General features: G+C 58.8%; 1 protein-coding gene across 1 annotated transcript in view; it reads right to left on the bottom strand.

Annotated features, from left to right (window-relative positions):
- Positions 1-653: 653 nt before the first annotated feature.
- INTS3 (integrator complex subunit 3) overlaps positions 654-16,330 on the bottom strand; it is a 32,861-nt gene continuing 17,184 nt past the window's right edge. The window contains exons 8-30 of the mRNA XM_019713280.2: positions 15,521-15,650; positions 14,186-14,283; positions 12,657-12,848; positions 11,910-11,997; positions 11,431-11,510; positions 10,990-11,081; positions 10,577-10,683; positions 9,790-9,909; positions 9,423-9,552; positions 8,945-8,999; positions 8,638-8,741; positions 8,150-8,194; positions 7,839-7,958; positions 6,144-6,297; positions 5,180-5,248; positions 4,307-4,382; positions 3,820-3,933; positions 3,504-3,552; positions 2,393-2,560; positions 2,039-2,139; positions 1,838-1,910; positions 1,499-1,655; positions 654-1,399 (exon numbers count right to left, since the gene is read on the bottom strand). Coding sequence (XP_019568839.2) covers positions 1,322-1,399; positions 1,499-1,655; positions 1,838-1,910; positions 2,039-2,139; positions 2,393-2,560; positions 3,504-3,552; positions 3,820-3,933; positions 4,307-4,382; positions 5,180-5,248; positions 6,144-6,297; positions 7,839-7,958; positions 8,150-8,194; positions 8,638-8,741; positions 8,945-8,999; positions 9,423-9,552; positions 9,790-9,909; positions 10,577-10,683; positions 10,990-11,081; positions 11,431-11,510; positions 11,910-11,997; positions 12,657-12,848; positions 14,186-14,283; positions 15,521-15,650 — 2,400 coding nt within the window. The 3' untranslated portion in view covers positions 654-1,321. The remainder of the gene's footprint in view (positions 1,400-1,498; positions 1,656-1,837; positions 1,911-2,038; positions 2,140-2,392; positions 2,561-3,503; positions 3,553-3,819; positions 3,934-4,306; positions 4,383-5,179; positions 5,249-6,143; positions 6,298-7,838; positions 7,959-8,149; positions 8,195-8,637; positions 8,742-8,944; positions 9,000-9,422; positions 9,553-9,789; positions 9,910-10,576; positions 10,684-10,989; positions 11,082-11,430; positions 11,511-11,909; positions 11,998-12,656; positions 12,849-14,185; positions 14,284-15,520; positions 15,651-16,330) is intronic.

Raw genomic sequence — 16,330 nt, 5'->3', positions numbered from 1 at the left:
CTGGAGGGGCCACGCGGAGACTCCTCCCTTTGGAAAGGGTGCTGTAATCGGGCAGGCCGGCCAATGCTTTCCATCCCGGTTTTAATTGGGGCAGAGGAAACGGGAAGGAGAGAGGAAGGAAAGGCCGCCTCCAGCAGTTTACTTTCAAAGGAAGGAGAAGGTTTGAGGGAGGGAGAACCTGGATTCTGAGACAGATTTGCAGGCTGAGTAGGCGCTGTCTGCATTCAGCCCTGCTTCACTCGTCTCCTCAGCTGGCCACGCAGCCCCTGGGTCCGCGTGGGGACAAGGGCCTAGCCAAGTTCTTTCTGCTGGTACAGACTGGAAGAGGGGCCTTCTCCCTGGTTGCTGAACTCGCCCTGCACTTGGTCCCCTGGTAGCTGGCAAGCACACGGCCTTACTAAACGGAGGTTAAGTACCAGTTTGTGGAAGCCTCGAGCTTCTGGAGAGATGAGTAAGGACAGACCTTGGCATCAATTTCTGCCCGGACAGGTCAGTGCCTGGCTGTGGTGGCCAGTGGCAGCTGGAAGGACAGGGTGGGTGGCAAAACCAAGCCCCCGCCCCCACATTCATACAAGGGGGGTGGGCCACAAGGGCAAAGGGGGAAGTTGTGAAGCCACAGGGGGTGCCAATGAAATTGAGATGAACGCAAAGGGTACATGGGGGCAGCAACTGACACAAAACAGATGCTGGCTTGTTTTATTATCATTTAAAAACAACTTTTAAAACACGATTATCTCTGCCAAAAAAACAAAAAACAAAGTGGGACCATTTGACAGTTCTGAGGAACATGTCTGGGACTCTGGCCCAGCTTGAGGTGCCCACCTCAGGCCAACACAAGCCTCCAGGGCACAGCAGGTACCAGGGCACAGCAGGTAGGGCTGTGGCCTCCCTCTCACGTTCCTTCCTGAACACTGTGGCACTGGCCCCAGGGAGAGGAACAGGCACCCGGCCATTCAATGCCCATTTCATAAAATGCCTGTTCAGAGCAAATCAAGACCTGGAGGGGAAGTCGCGAGGGACACCCACGCACTCGAGTCTTTCCTCTCATCCCAGGATCGCTGCCCCTTTCCCATTTCTCCTTTTGGTTGAAACAGATCTTTGGGAGGCGGGGGACGGGGGCCTTGCACAGCCTCTGGCTCCCGGGGAAGCCAAGCAGCAGTGTAACGGGGCGGGGCCCCGGGGGGGAGGGGCGGGGGCTGCACGGCAGCTTTTCAGGCTTCCCACCAGTGAGTGTTGGGTGGGGGAGGCTGTTTCCCTAGCAGCCCCCCAGCCCCTGGGGAACCTGATTCACCGAGGAGGGGAGGGCAGTCCAGCAGGGGCCTCAGTCACTGTCGGAGCCCACCGCAGAGGACCCCTTCCGTTTCCGCTTGGCGGGCTTCGGTTTTGTGTCTTCCTCCTCCTGGAAGAGATGGAAGGGGTCACCAGCCGGGACGAGCGCTGCCCCATTCCACCTGCACCCCATGCTCCCTGTGCCCCTGTGCCCTGGCGGGGGTCTCACCGAGGCACTGCTGGAACCCGACTCTTCCTCAGCGTTGGGGGGCTGTGTGGCGTTCTTTCGACTTCGGGGGCTGGACAGAGCCGCTTTTCGCCGGCTTTTGGGCGGCTTGGTGGAGGAGTCCTCGTAGTCCTCGGCCAGGGAGAAGAGGTCGCTGAACCTGAGGGAACGGAGAGCGAGCTGTCGGAGTGGGGGCCTCATTCCTCTGGTGCCCCCATCCTTTTCTCGGTCCCATGCCCGGGTCTCTCTCCAACCCCATGGGCTTGCTGGTCATTAAGCTTGTGTCTGGAGCAGGCCCCCCCAGGCCTTCCCCCAGCACTTCCCAAGGCCAAGGAGCCTCACTTCATCTTGTGGGCTTCGTCACAGCTCGCCTGGACGTGCTGCAGAGCCTGGAGAATTGGGGTCTGGCTGAAAACTAGGGGGAAGGAAAGGAGAGCAGTCAGCTGTCTGGGAGCACACAGCGCCCAAAGGGGCCCCTCCCGCCCCGTCCCCACCGGCTCCAGCGGCCGGCGGAGCGCGGGCAGTCCCGCCGGGAGGGCGTACAGTTCTGCTTGGTGTTGGTCAGGTTGAGGCGCAGGCTGTCCAGGTGCTCCAGGATCTGCTCCAGAGTCAGCTGGGCCAGCTTGCTGCTGGAGCTCCGCAGGCTGTGGGCAAGTCAGAAGCGGAGTGAGGGCTCCGGAGTGCAGGACCCCCCCCCCCCATCACCACCACCAGGGTCTCTCCTGAAGACACAGCCCTTACTGGGAGGAGAGCCAGGGCAGGGACCAGCCACAGGGCACTGGGAAGAGGGCAAGGGCCAGTGGTCCTGCCCGCCAAGAGTGGCAGGCCACTAGATGTCGCCCACAAGCCAGGTGGGGCGGATGGATGCGTGGGGGGGCTGGCGGCGGAGGGTCCCACCTCTGCCTCTTGCGTGGGAGGCTGTTGTTCTTGATGAGAAGGGACTTGATGTGCTCGGCCAGCAGCTCGTCGTGCCTCATGCACCAGTGCCGCAGGATGCTGGTGGTGAACTGGTCGTCGGGGTGGCAGGGCCGGCTCAGCACCATCTTCACCATCTCCTCGCTGGGCCTGGGGAAGTGGCAGGAGCAGTGGGCACCGGAACCGCAGGCGCTCTCCCGGGTACTCATTTCCTAACGCCCAGCCTGCCCCACCCTTGCCCCACGCGAGTCCTGCAGCAGCTTCCTGCTCTCACATCCCTCTCCCTCTTCTCTGTGGGCCCAGGAATGCCTGGTTTCATCCTTTGCGGAAGCCAGGAGACAAGAAGTGAGATTCTTTAGTTTCTGTGCTAGAAGGTGCGTGCATGCACGTGTGGGGAAGGAAGCCACCGAATCTCCCCGCTTTGCCCAAAATAGTCCGGAAATGGGTCAGGGAGGCAAAGGGACAGCACGTGGTGCGTGAGCACGGCCCTGCCCAGCAGAGCTGTGGGCCACCCTGGCACGGGAAAAGGGCTGGGAAGACCCAGCCCGCACGGCCCCCCAACCTTCCCCTTCCTTTAGGACGCTCTGTACCATTTCTAGTGTCTCAGGCAAGAGGAGAAAAGGTGGAAGGAAGGCGAGAAGGTAGGAAGGAAAAGACACAGCTGTTGCCCCGTTTGTGTGGGGCTGTTGGAAAAGTGCCAGTGATGGGGGGAGGGGCCCTACCCCTGGCAGGAAGCACAGCAGGTTGAGGGAGGAGGTGGTGGTGAGCCCTGGGCTCTAACCCCTTCTCCTCTTGGATTAGCCCGTGGCCCCAGGAGTATGGGGGAGGGGAGGAGGCAGGAGCCACCGGGATTAGAACTGCTGCGGCAGCAGGAAGCAGGGATGTCCGGTCCCCACCTCCCAGGGCAGCTCCTGGTGGGCAGGGGGGTAAAGTCGAGAGGAAGCCCAGGTCCCAGGGGAGCTGCCTATTTGTAAATCACTTTGGGGGAAGGGCAGAATGAGCCCACGTCCACAATAGAAGAAACCACGGCCAAAGGGGCGGGCCTGAAGCCCTTTACGCGGCCCATCTCTTGGCGTGCTGGACTGGAACTCACTTCTCTCTCCGGAGCTGAAGCAGAAGGCAGGACAGGGCCTCTGGGTGCTCTGTGGGGAGGGAGACGCCATTCAGGAGAAGGTGTACCTCCAGGAAGGACAGCCCCTCCCCAGCCCTATAGACAGACCCCCAGCTCCTGGCTCAGAGGGCCTGCGGCCTCAGCTGAGAGCAGGAGGGCCACAGGGAGCCCGCCTTCCCGCACGCACGGCCCTGTAGTGAGAAGGGGGGCGGTGGCTCTGGGCTCATCCAGAAGCCTAGAGGCCTCCGCTGGGCCGGGGTGTCCCACCCCCAGGCTCCCCACGCACAGCCCCACTCACCCTTGTACTTGAGGTGCTGCAGGATGGGGATGATGGTCTCCAGGGGGATGTTGTGCGCCAGGAAGAGCTGCCAGGCACAGTACTGCTCAAAGGTTTCCCAGTCCAGGCTCTGGACTGTGGGCAGAGGAGACAGTTATCTCCCCCGTCTCCCCCCTCGTCACCCCCCCGGCTGATCCACTGCCCACCAGCTCCCACAGCAGGGCTGGCACAGAGATGCTTCCGAAGCCTCCCTTTCCACACCGAGCACACCCAAAGCCTCCACATGCTGCTGCAGTCAGTCCCATCCGCCCTCCGCCCTCAGGCTGCAGGTCCAACGCTCTCTCCGTATCGCAGAACAAGAAACAGATCGGGGAGACGGGGCCCAGAACCACACAGCGGGTGGAGTGCCGCTCTCGCCCCTCAGCCCCAGAACCAGCTTTCCTGTTTCTAAGGAGTACACAAGGCTGCCCCCACGCCCCCAGGGGACCTGAAGGGTTTGCTCACTCACTGAGGATGTTGAGTACTGAGTCTTTGCGAAACATGACCAGGTTCCCCATCATCACATGGCAGACCAGCTCCTGGAGCTGAGGACGAGGAGGCAGACCCATTGATTATAAAAGAGACCAGGAAACTCGTATGGAAGGAGAAGCAGGAGGGCTTGTACGGGGAAAATCAGAGGAAGTGAAAACCTAGTTTAAAGGGATAGGGAGGAAATGGTGTGTGATGGATGCTGGGGTCTCTGAAGGATAAAGCCGTCTGAGTGGTAACCACAGGCCTATTTGGAGCAAACATAGTTAGGGAAAAGCACCTGCCATGCTCTGACGGCAGGAGAATGGACAACCTGGCCATAGTCTGGGCCTCTGACCCATCCCAGGCTGTGCCCAAGGAGGAGGGAAGGGCTATGCGAGGCCGAGCTCTGGCCTACAGGTGTGAGGAAGAGGAAAGCAAAGGCAGGACTCTGGAGTGCTCGACTTCCTCCTTCAAGGACGGGGCCGCTGAGTGGAGAGGAGGAACAGAAATGGGTGCCAGTTCAGGCCTGAGAATGGGCCTGAGCAGAGCTGCTGCTTCTTAGGGACCTCTGCGTGGTGGAAAGGTCACACAGAAATGGTCTGGCCATTTCATCCTGAGTCAAGGGAAAGGCTGGTTGAGAGCAAAAACCAATCCTTTGCTGTCGCCATGGAACGGAAGCGCCCAAAGACTATGGAGAAGGGGGACCCCCAGAGGGACTGGCGGCCCAGCGTGCCTCTCCGGGGTTCGGCTGTGCTTCCCAGCCCCTGGCCTAACGCGTTCATAGCGGCTCAGGAGCGGCTGGGGCTCCCCTTCTGAGGCCCCATTTCCCCAGTCCTGCCCCCAGGCCTCGGGATGACAGCTGGGCGCTCACCTGTGCAGAGTCGATGACGGCCACGATCATATTCAGCAGCTCCCCACTCCGCAAGGTCTCATCTGGAAACTGGAGAGAAGAGGGGAGGTAGGGCAGGGGCCAGGGCGCAGCCCGTGCTTGCATCTCACATGCTCAGGGGGCTGGGGCAGCTGGACAGGGCCCGAGGCAAAGGCCCAGCAGTCCTGAAGCTGGGCAGCTGGCCCGTGAAGAGCCGGGCTGTTATCGGTGAGTACAGCAGGGGACCCAGGCAGGGACAAAGCTGGGGCCCCAAGGGAATGGATGTGACCATGAGTCCTGTGTGGGTGAGGTGACGACACGCATGGCAGCTCTAAAGGGGGTGTAGAGAGTGAGTGTTTAGGGCGCGTGAGGGGTGTGGGCAGGACCCCTTCTGGGGAGGCCAGTTCACCGGGGAGGAAACTGCCATCCTGGGCACCGGCACCCCTCCTCCCTCCAGCTTCTGGCTGAGATCACAGTCCCCCGGTCACGCCCACACCCCACGCCCTGATTTCCCAGTTCCTGGGAACTTTCGCCAAGAGGAGGAAGAGCTGATACGTCCTCTTCTGTCCCAGTTCCTAGAGAAGACTGCGAGTGCGCTGGGGAAGCAAACGCTGAGTCTGCGCTCGAGGCCCTGGGCTTGGGCAACCAACCATTAGAGAGAATCTAGGGTGAGCCGTCGGCTGGCCCTGGGGCTCGGATCTGTGACTGCGGATCTGGTTGGGGGACCCATCCTGGGTTCAGAGGAGCCGCGCGAAGAGGCCCAGACCCAACTCACACCACAGACAAGGCACAGCACAGGAACTTGGCGGGTTTCAGACATTGTTCCCCTTTAGTAAGGAGAGGTGGAGGCGGGACGACTGTGGTGTAGGAAGAAATGACCCTCCAAGGCCATGGGGGGGTGAGGGGGGCTGGCTGTGGGCACTGAGACGGGAGCACCCTGCCCCCGCCACGCAGGCAGAGCGCTGACCTCGGTGTAGATGGAGGGCGTGAGATGGCACAGCAGCCGGACGTCGTCCTCCTGGCAGGCCTTCATGTCCATCATCAAGCACGTGTGCAGGTCGCCCAGCTGGGTGGCCTGGGCAAACGACTCGTACAGGTTCATCTTCCCTGCGGCAGCTTTGCTGCAAGACCAGCCGGACCTCAGGCAGCAGCCGGGCCTCAGGCCACAGCCGGGCCTCAGGCCGCAGCCGGGCCTCAGGCCGCAGCTGGGCCTCAGCACCCCGCCTCCCACCTCGCCATGGGCCCCCCGGGAATCCCTCTGCTGCCTGAGACCCCGGGGCTGATCTCTCTCTCGGACGCACTCTCCTTCCTGCTGGTCCTTCCCCAGTGCCCCTGGCAGGGCTCTGACCGTCAGGAAGCTACTAACTGGTGACAGTCAGCACAGGAGACGGGGCTCAGGCGAGGCTGGAGAAAGCGTGCCCGCCTGCCTTCTGGGCCATGAGCGATGAGGACACCTACGTCACAACATGTACAAAACTTAACTCAAAGTGGGTGAGAGGCCTCCACGTAAAAACTAAAACTACACACGTCTTAGAAGAACACCAAGCGTTCATCTTCATGACACCAAACGCACAAGTGACAAAAACAAAGGGAAGTGGACTTCATCAGAATTTGAAACTTGTAAGTTTCGAAGAATGCCACCAAGAATGTGAAAAGACAACCCACAGAATGGGAGAAAATACATGCAAACCATATAGTTGATCAGGGGATCTGTACCCAGAATATGTAAAGAATTGTTAAAAATCAACCATTAATAGGACAAATAACCCAATTAAAAACAGGAGACAATTTCAACAGACATTTCTCCAAAGAAAATATGCAAATGCCCAATAAGCACGTGACATGAGCCACCCACATCATGAGCCACCAAAACCAGTGAGACACCACTTCACACCCATGAGGATGGCCGTCATCAAAAAGCCAGAAACAGAGAAAGTGTGGAGAAATTAGAACTCTCACACGCTGCTGCTGGTGGGAATGTAAAGTGATTGCGCTCACTTTGGAAAATATCTTGGCAGTTCCTCACAAATTTAAAAACAGAGTTACCATCTGACCCACTGCTAGGTGTATACCGAGGAAAACTGAAAACATTTCCATGCAAAAACTTGTACATGAATATTCATGGCAGCTCTATGCACAACAGACAAACAAGTGGAAACCTAAGTGTCCATCGTTGAGTGAATGGGTAACACACACGACGGTGCGTCCACACAGTGGAGTATTACTCGGTCCTAAAAACGGAACGGAGCACCGAGACATGCTACAAGGGCATAAACCTCAAAAACACGCTAAGTGAAAACAGCCCGTCACGAAAAATCACACTGGTTGATGCCAGTGATATGAAACACCCAGAATGAGTAAATCTACAGACAGAAAGCACATCAGTGGCTGACAGGGCTGGTGGAAGGGAGAACGGGCAAGTGACTGCTAATGGGCACGGGTTTCTTTGCAGGCTGATAAAAATATTCTAAATTAGAGCACGGTGACAGTGACACAACTTTGTGAATATTCTGAAAACCACTGAATTGCACGTTAAAGCTTTTACTAAAAAAAAGAACACAGGGAAGGCCCTGGTGATGCCAGCCAAGGGTGAGAGAGTCAGCGTACGCTGGCCACGCTCTCCAGGTGCTTCCTGAGCCTTCTGGCATGTGGGGACCCTCACCTGGCTCTCAGGTAGTACAGCAGGTGGTAGCCAATCTTGGGCTGCTTCTGATACAGCTCGGAGAGAAGGTCCAGGAGCAGAGAGAAGCTGCTGTTGTCCTCCTGCATCTGGCACAGGTTCCTGGAGGTGGGGATGGGGCAGGCAGCTCCCTAGGGCACATGCTCCTAGGCAGCCGGGGGAGGCGTGGCTCTCTGTGCCCGCTGCACACCCCGTCCTTCCTGGAAAGGGAGTCCCATCACCAGGACAGGAGCGTGTGTGTGCCAGAGGGAGGAGGGGTGGCAGGGCAGTGCCCCCGACAGCAGGGCGCTTACCTAAATATCAGGTAGAGAGGCTTCCCCACAGACTCCTCCAGAGACCTGCAAGAGGAAGGTGATGTGAGATCCCACTTAAGGGACAGGCTGGGCTGCAGGCAGGCGTGTGGCGACCCGCACGCGGCCATGTGCTGGCCGGCTCCTGTGTGAACCACAGGTAAGCGCCCTGTGGCCCTGGAAACTGGTTACAGAGGAGGCAGTGTCCTAGTGTGGATCCACATCCGGGCTGTCACTGTCATTTCAAGGGAGATGCCTGCCCTTCGGGGCGGGTCCAGGGCACAAGACATGGGGTGCTAGCCCCCTGCCCCAGGATGCTCGGCGCTCAGCAGGCCACAGGAAACCCTTGTTTAAATGGGTCAGTACATGGGAGAATAAAAATATGCCAACAGGTTCTTCGTCTCAAGTGCACAGCAAGGGGCCCACTGGACTGGACTCTAAGAGCCATGCTGGCTCCGCGAGGCCGGGGTGGTTGGGGGGCTGAGCCTTACTCCTCCGTGAGCTCCTCGGGCAGCACCTCCCCCCGGAAGTGGGCCTTGAAGAGCTCCTGCAGGCAGGACGCCAGCACAGACAGCTGCTCCGCGTCGAAGTCTTCCTGCGTGGAGGACACCGGGGGGTCAGTGCCGGCCGGGCCCTCCTGCCCCGCTGCCTGGGCCCCGTCAGCGTCCACCTCAGGGTCACCCCGGCCCTCCCCAGCAGAGGGGCCCATGTGGGTGGGGGAAGGAGGGGCCAGCTGCCTGGGGGCTCGCAGCTGGGCAGGCCGGCTGCTGCCCCCCCGAGGCGGCGGGGGGTCCTTACCTCCAGGACCTGGTCCACGATTTCCTGCATGACCTCACACTGGGCCTCCGTATCACTGCACGCAGACGTGAGAGGAAATGTCAAGGCCGTAAGGGACAGCACAGGGCAGGACACATGCCCAGGAGAGTGTGCACACACACCAGCACACGTCACACGGCCAAGCCAAGGGGCTCTGTGGGAGGCCGGGCTTGGGGCAGACCCTGCTGCTCTCTGGACAGAGGCCCATAGAGAAGGGGCATCCCCCCATCCTGCTCCGGATCTCAGAGGCTCCTCTCCTCCGAGCCTACCGAGTGAGAAGCCGGGGTGCTGGGGAACAAGGCGGCCCCACTCCCAGCCCACACCCCCCAACCTAAACTGCGGAAGGCACCTCGCATGCAGCTTCAACTATCAGTGCAAACGCCAGCCTCCGGCCCCTCAGCAGGCACCAGGTGGAGAGCCCGGCTGGACCTCCCGGGTGGGGAGCAGGGGCCGCACTCACCTGCCCTTCTGCAGCTGGAGCACCTTGTCCCTCAGGGACTCGTCCAGCTGGTCAAGGAAAGGGGTGATATCGACCGGCTCCTCCACCACCGTCTCCTTGATAGGGTGGAAGCGAAACTCTCTCTTCTTTCCTGAAGGAGTAGGTAGGAGAGAAGTCACTGCCCAGCCCTGGGCGCCGGCGGCCTTCCCCTGGGCGTGTGCCTGGCCGGCCCAGGGGCCACCCGCTCCGTTCCTCGGGCCTCAGAGCCAGATACAGGGCTCTGTGCCCTGGTGTTTTCCAGCACCACCAACAAAGCTCACTGACAGGCCGCCCCTGCCAACAGGTCCCCGGGCCCGACGCGCCCTGACGCCGGGGCCGCCAGCCTCACCTTTGCTGTTGAGATCCTCCTCGTCGTCACTGAAGGCTGCCTCTGCGTTGTCATAGCAACTCTCATCCTTGTCTGACATGTGGTTGTCCATTTCCATGGAAACTGGCTCCTCAATTTTGACTTGGGAATAAAGAAAGACAAGCCATCTGACGGCCTGCTGCTCCTCTAACCCGCCCCCCGCTCACGGAGGAGGAGGACGGGGGGCAGGTGAGAGACCAAGGAGTTCACGACCTAAGTGGAGTATGGACCCTGCGGGGGCGAAGGTCTTATGCTCAGGACCCTCCAGGATTGGGGGGGGGGGCGGTTCTGCCGGGAAGAACACGGCACAGGCCACAGCTCCTCTGTGCTCAGCTCAGAACCAGCGAGGAGATAAGACCAAGGACAGTCCCACGTGCCCTTTACTTTAAAACCAAGTCGGGACGTTTGGCTTGGCTTAACCCCTGCCCTCCAACAATAAAAAGTGTGTGTCTGGAATTGGAGCAAGACCTGAGAATGGTCACCTTCCACCAGGGCCAGGGCCGAGGGAAGAGGCGAGGGGACAAGGCTAAAGGGAGGTAAACACATTCCACGGATGCCTCTACCTACTGGGGTTAAGACAGTGAGAGATTAGCGAAAGGCAGGTAAGATTAGATGGAGAGGGAGAAGCGAGGAAGATGACACGAAAATGCACACTGGGGAAGGAGCACCAAGTGGACGGTGTCCGACAGACGGAGAGCTGCACAGAGACGGCTCAGCCCTGACGGTCGCCACCCTCTCGCGAAGCCGGCGGAGTGGGAGGGCCCCGTACCTTCCACAGGGGGGCTAGGCGAACTGCAGAACTCAGGGAACTTCTCCCTCAGCATTGCCCGCAGCTCCTTGTCCAATTTAGGGTTGTCAAACAGAGGAGCCAAATGCCTGGGGGGCAGGAATGAAGGTGGACATCAGAGCCCCTCAGTCCGAGCTCAGCAGAGGTACAGCAATGGGTCTGAGCCTGACCGGTACACCGGGCTGCACACAGATCACCGCACAGGGGCACCGGGGGACAGAGGCGTTTGAAGCCCTGTATAATGCGGTGGCAGGAAGGACAGTCCTCTAAGAGGCAAGAGTGCTTTTCCCTCCTCTCGGGGTACAGGGGCAATGGTGGTGCGGCAATGTCTGGAAAAGCCTGAGCCACCGAAACATGAGAAAACAACCCGCCCCGCTCACAGACACAGTGCTTACGCCAACACGCGTTTCTCCACGATGTGGTTGAGGGAGGAAAAGACGCCATGCCGCACGTGGGCCTCCAGAGGCGGGGAAAAGTTGGGGATGATCTGGAGGGGCGGGGAGAGAACACAGCGCTTTCCATCCAGAGTTCTGCTGAACTAGGGCCAAAAGCTGCTTTGGTTTTGATTGGGAACAGCGGGGAGTGAGGCTGCAGAAAGGACTGGAACGTTCCTGAACATTCCAGCCTGAAATGGGAAACCGAGGGGACCCAGCCGTTCCTCAGGGCGACTGGATTGTTGTCAGCATCACCCCTGAGGCTGACAAGCTCCACGGAGACATGGAAAGACGCAAGCGCAGCAGTGGGACCACGTCTGCTCCCCGTCAAGGGGCACTGGTTAGAGGGGACACTCGTAGAGGCTCAGTCAGGCCTGAGGAGGAGAGGCTGGTGGCACTTACACGGCACATGAAGTCCAGGAGTGTGGCGGTGATGGCTGGGTGGGGCTTCATGGAGTGATGCATGACGAGGATGGCCGGCTCTGGGGACATGGAATTAAGGGCCCCCGCCTCAGAGTCTGTCCCCGCTCCACAAGCCAAGCCATCGTATATATGAACGGCTGAGAACATGTGTGTCCCGGCCCCCATTCCCACTGAACCAGCCCCAGAACAGCTGGAAGCGCTCGTGCCCGCCCCCCGGTCCCCAGCGCTCAGCCTGGAGGAGGGAGGCAGCAGGAGAGGCCGCATGTGCTGCAGCCTGCCCACCCCCACTGCGCAGCCCCCTGCGCCCCCAGCCCGAGCACCAGCCCACGCGGAGGAGAGGGTGCAGGATCGCTGGGCCTCATCAAAGCAACTTTCCTTCGAGGTCAAGGGGGCAGGGGCAGGGACAGGGACAGCGGCGCTGCCCCATGACGTACGGCGCGGCCGGCGCGGGCACACACCTATGTTCATAATACTGTCCTTCTCCGGGCTAAAGAACAGCCAGTCGTAAAACAAGGCCAGCTTGGCGTTCGAGGCGGCGACGTTTGACTGGAAGACAGAGGGCGCAAGGACGGGCTTCATCACCCAGCTCCCTTCCCTGCGGCCCCAGGCGGCCCCAGCGCCAGGACACTGCTCCATTTACGAAATCCGGTTCCGAGTGACCTAGGGTGGACCCCTCAGCGTGCGGGGCACCCAAGTCTGTAAACAAGTGTGAGGCCCCTGTGGTCTCACCAACCCAAGGGTCCGCACATCCAGAACACACCCTGGTCCCATAAGGGGGCACACCTGGGCCTGGGGGTCCCTGGTCACCCCTGAGCTGAGACAGCACTGGTCTGAGCCCTTGCTGGGCTCCCCAGGAAACTCCTGAAGGGGAGACCCCAGGAAAAACCTGTTGTTACAGCTGAATCAGCACATTCCAGGGACCCAGTCAGGAGGGGGAGGGGAGCCTCCAGAGGAGGTCAGAGGGCAACTAGATGCCAGAGTGCAGAGTGTCCCACCCCGCTGCTGATTCACTACGAAGGGACGTATCCAAAGCTGATGCCAAGGGCATGGCAGTGAGACATCTGAGGAGCAGAGCCCATGTGGTTTCTGGAAGCGGGGACGCCTAGGAGCCCAGGCTTGGGGACTGGCAGTAACAGTGCAGACGAACCTGTTCAACCCCAAACCCAGATGGGAAGTAGCCTCGACCCCACGGCCCTGCCTCTCACCGTGCATGTCGTCAGCAGCCAACCAATGATGGCCCAGCGGGGCAGGATGTCTGAACTCAGCACTTCATTTGAAGGGTGGACCACCCCACAGATGTAGCGGATGAGGTCACAGCGCAGAGACTGGCTGTCTGGGGTTGACAGGTACTGGCGCTGGAACCAATCCTGGTACCGCTTCTGCTGACCAAACCGCACCTGGGGGAGTGGACGTGGGAACAAGAAACGTGGAAGGGAGGCTGGGGTCTCCGGGCAGAGCAAAATGAGCGCCATTCAACTCGAGGCTTGACTAGACCTCAGCTTCTCCCCGCAATTCAGCCAGTAACTCAGTCTCTCTCAAGACTTCCTGATTCAAATATCCTTTCATTATAAAAGGTGCTGGCAGCCACGTGCCGGTGGTGCATTCCGTCTTGCCACCGACCTGATGTGACGTTTACCCCTGCCCACTCCTGGCGCCTCTGCTAACTCTCCAGGCACGAGCACAGTCTGTTCCTTTCTCGAGCTACTTGTGAACAGCAAGGAATGTTCCTGGAGAACGAGAGCTGTGCCCGCTCCCCCCTCAGCACCGACCGACGGCTTTCTGACACAAGTAACCTAGCAGGCTCACTGCCCGAGGTCCACGGACTCTCCCAACCTTCCCGCAGCAAGTCCTCCACAACGGACGCGACGTGGTTACAAAGGGCAGCACGAATGAAGGACCCCAGTCTGGGTTTCCTCTTCTGATGCCCAAATTCAACCAACACAGAGAGCAGAAAGGTGTAAAAAAAAACCCCAAAAACATCTAGACCAACACCATCCAACAGAACTTTCTGCAAATGTAGCGCCTGCAGCCGGGGTACTGCATCTTTCATTTTACTTAGTTTAACTATTTCAATCGGCCGGGGGCCACCACGTGGGACAGCGCAGGTCCCATGGTTCTCCTGCACGACCTGGGAAACTGGAAGTCGGCTGGAGCAGGGGTTGCCTACTGCCAGACTGGCTGCAGAGCTGCTGCCTGGAAATTCTGTGAAAAATACAGAACTGCCAGTGTGTTTCTCTGAAAGAGGGGGACCCAAGAAGAGCTATTTTTCACATGCTCTGCAATTCTGACACCAGTCAGCCACGTTTGGAAACCAAAAGGCAGCTCTTCCTGAGAGCTCATGGTTCACCTGGAGAAACTGGGTTTCCCAGAATGGACACCCTCACTGCCCCTTTTAGCACAGTTCGCAGTCGTCAGTTACATTATTTGTACACAGCTACTGGTTTAATGGCTGCTTTAGACAGACTGATGTTCCACAAGAGCTGGAATTGTCTCTCTCTTATTCAACACTGTATCCCCTGCTCTTTTTTTAAAGTAATTTTTTATCTTGCAATTGCAGCTGACATACAATATTCTATTAGTCTCGGGTGTATGTGCCCCCAACCTGAGCACCATGCCCAATGCCAGGTGGAGCGGGGTGGGGCGCCCCCCTGACCTCGATGGGGACAGGTGGGCAGGCTGAAGGCAGCAGCCCGGCCTGCGCCTGTGACTCCGCCTGCTGCACAGGCGAGCTTACCCTGGAGGTCATGAAGAGGAGCTTCGTCTCCATGTCTGGGGTCAGACGACACGCTAGGAATTTTCGGGATGTTCTTGACTGAAGAAGCTGCAGGATACCTGGACCAAGCGTGGAAAGGAAGAGAAAAGTAAGCAGCCTGAGGACCGGGAGGAATGGAAAGCAGGGGCCTGGGCCAGGTACTGACGGCCAGTGGTCTTGCTCATGAGGAAATTCTAAGACCAAGAGAGGTGGCGCCTTGGTGCTGCTGGGGCGCTAAGCAGCAGATGTGTCTGGTCCAGCCGCCTCCTTCCTGGGGCCCACGGGTGTTCGTTCTCTTCTGCTGGCCAGCCAGGGCCTCCACTCGGTTATTCCCGCTGGCCACATGTGGGAGGTGAGGGGGATACGGGCAACCCTCGCCTCTCTTCCTGATGGTCCTCACTGGGTCCTGGGATCAGTGCGGGGCTGTGGCCCAGGCCCGAGCTCTGGAGTCCATGTCCTGCCTGACACTTACTAGCTGTGTGGTCTTGGGCCAAGTATTATATTACACTTAATCTCCTTGAACCACGTTCTTTACCTGCAGACGTGGAAAGTAAAACGTCCATCTTACAGGGAAGCCTTGGGGATTAAATGGGTTAACACACACGTGCCTAGCACACAGTAGGCCCTCAAAACAACTCAATCACATTGAATTTAAGAGCATGTAAGGGAGAACTTGGCCCTCTTCTTTCCTGACTGCCCCGGTCCTAGACTGCTGCTACACACACACGCGCACACACACGTGTTGGAGGTGGTGTGGGGAGCAAAGCTACAGTTACTGCTCAGACCACAAGCAGGACCCGGGGAGGGGGAGAGGGAGGTGGGAAGGAGCTTGTCAGGGGAGGCACACTGAGCCTCCTTCCCTCCCCCAGAGGGGATTCTGACCCAGCTGGACCCTTGGAATCCAGAGGCAAGACTGCTTCCAGAAGGAGCATTCTCTATGGGACTAATTCCAGCCCCTCTGCTGACTCAGGCTCACGAGCTGACCTCTCACTCCCCTGCTGGAAAATGGTCATTAGCTCACCTCCGGAGCCAAACAGCTGCCGGCGAGGAGGAGGAGGTCCCGTTCCCTGCCTCCCTTTTTCTTAGGAGTACTGACGGCTGGAGCCTGCCAAGCAGGGGCTGTCTGGGAGCCACATGGATTGTTCTGCACATCTGCCATTCCCATGTACAGCTGTCCTTGGCAGAGCCTGCCCGGTCCCAGGCTTCCTATATTTGACTGCCAAAGCCTCTCCTACCCAGCATCCTCTGCCCTCTTGATTCGAGCAGTAAACACACTGACCTCCCACCTCTCAAGGACAGGATGCCTCCCTTCCTTACCTGTGAACTGAGGACTCAAGGCCTGAGGGTTATGGATGATATCTTTCCAAAGCAGCTCAAATTCTGGTATCCTGGCAACATTCTGAAGTAGCCTTACGAGGTCCCGGCCAATCATCAAACATTCCATGAACTTGATTGGGGGAGGGGGCACGGACAGGAAAGGGAATGAGAGCACGGACTGTTACCTGCTGCAGGGAGGGCAAAGCACAGCGTGTTCTAGGGAGGGGAGGACAGAGGGGCGAAGGGATTATACGGCTTCTTCTGGAACCAAAGGACTGGCTCCTAGCTGTCCAGGGGAGAGAGGCTGGGGACTGGCGACAGCAGAAGTTACTGGACAGCGCTGAAGCCCTGGGCTTTCCACATTAGTCTACTGCCCTCTCCTCCAGAACTGTTTCCAGCCAGGTCAGAAGAGACTAAGATTCTAAAAGGAAAGGACTGGCAAACTGAGCCCCAGACATCTTACCCCCAAACTCACTCAGTCCAATGGAACATTCTGTGGTAACGGAAATAATCTGTATCTGTGCTGCCCAAAGGGCTAAAGTGGCTCATAAGCACTGAAAATGTGGCTCAGTCAGCTAAGGAACTAAATGTAAAAATGCTATCTAATCTTAATTAGTTTTCATTTAAATTGCCACATGTGGCTGGCGTCTACTGCACGAGCCCAGCCCTAGGGTCGTTTACCCCTGGGAGATGTGGCAGTGGGCCATTCATAAGGTCACCTGACCAGGGCCATTACCCAGGTGGGTAGGTGCAGAGGAAGACCACACTGGGCACGCAAGGACAGCCTGTGCCTGTGGTGACAAGTGTCCA

The sequence above is a fragment of the Rhinolophus sinicus genome, linkage group LG14, assembly GCF_036562045.2.
Source record: "Rhinolophus sinicus isolate RSC01 linkage group LG14, ASM3656204v1, whole genome shotgun sequence".
Classification (NCBI taxonomy): domain Eukaryota; kingdom Metazoa; phylum Chordata; class Mammalia; order Chiroptera; family Rhinolophidae; genus Rhinolophus; species Rhinolophus sinicus.
The sequence above is the reverse complement of the archived record's forward strand: the minus strand, read 5'-3'. Positions and strand labels throughout refer to the sequence as shown.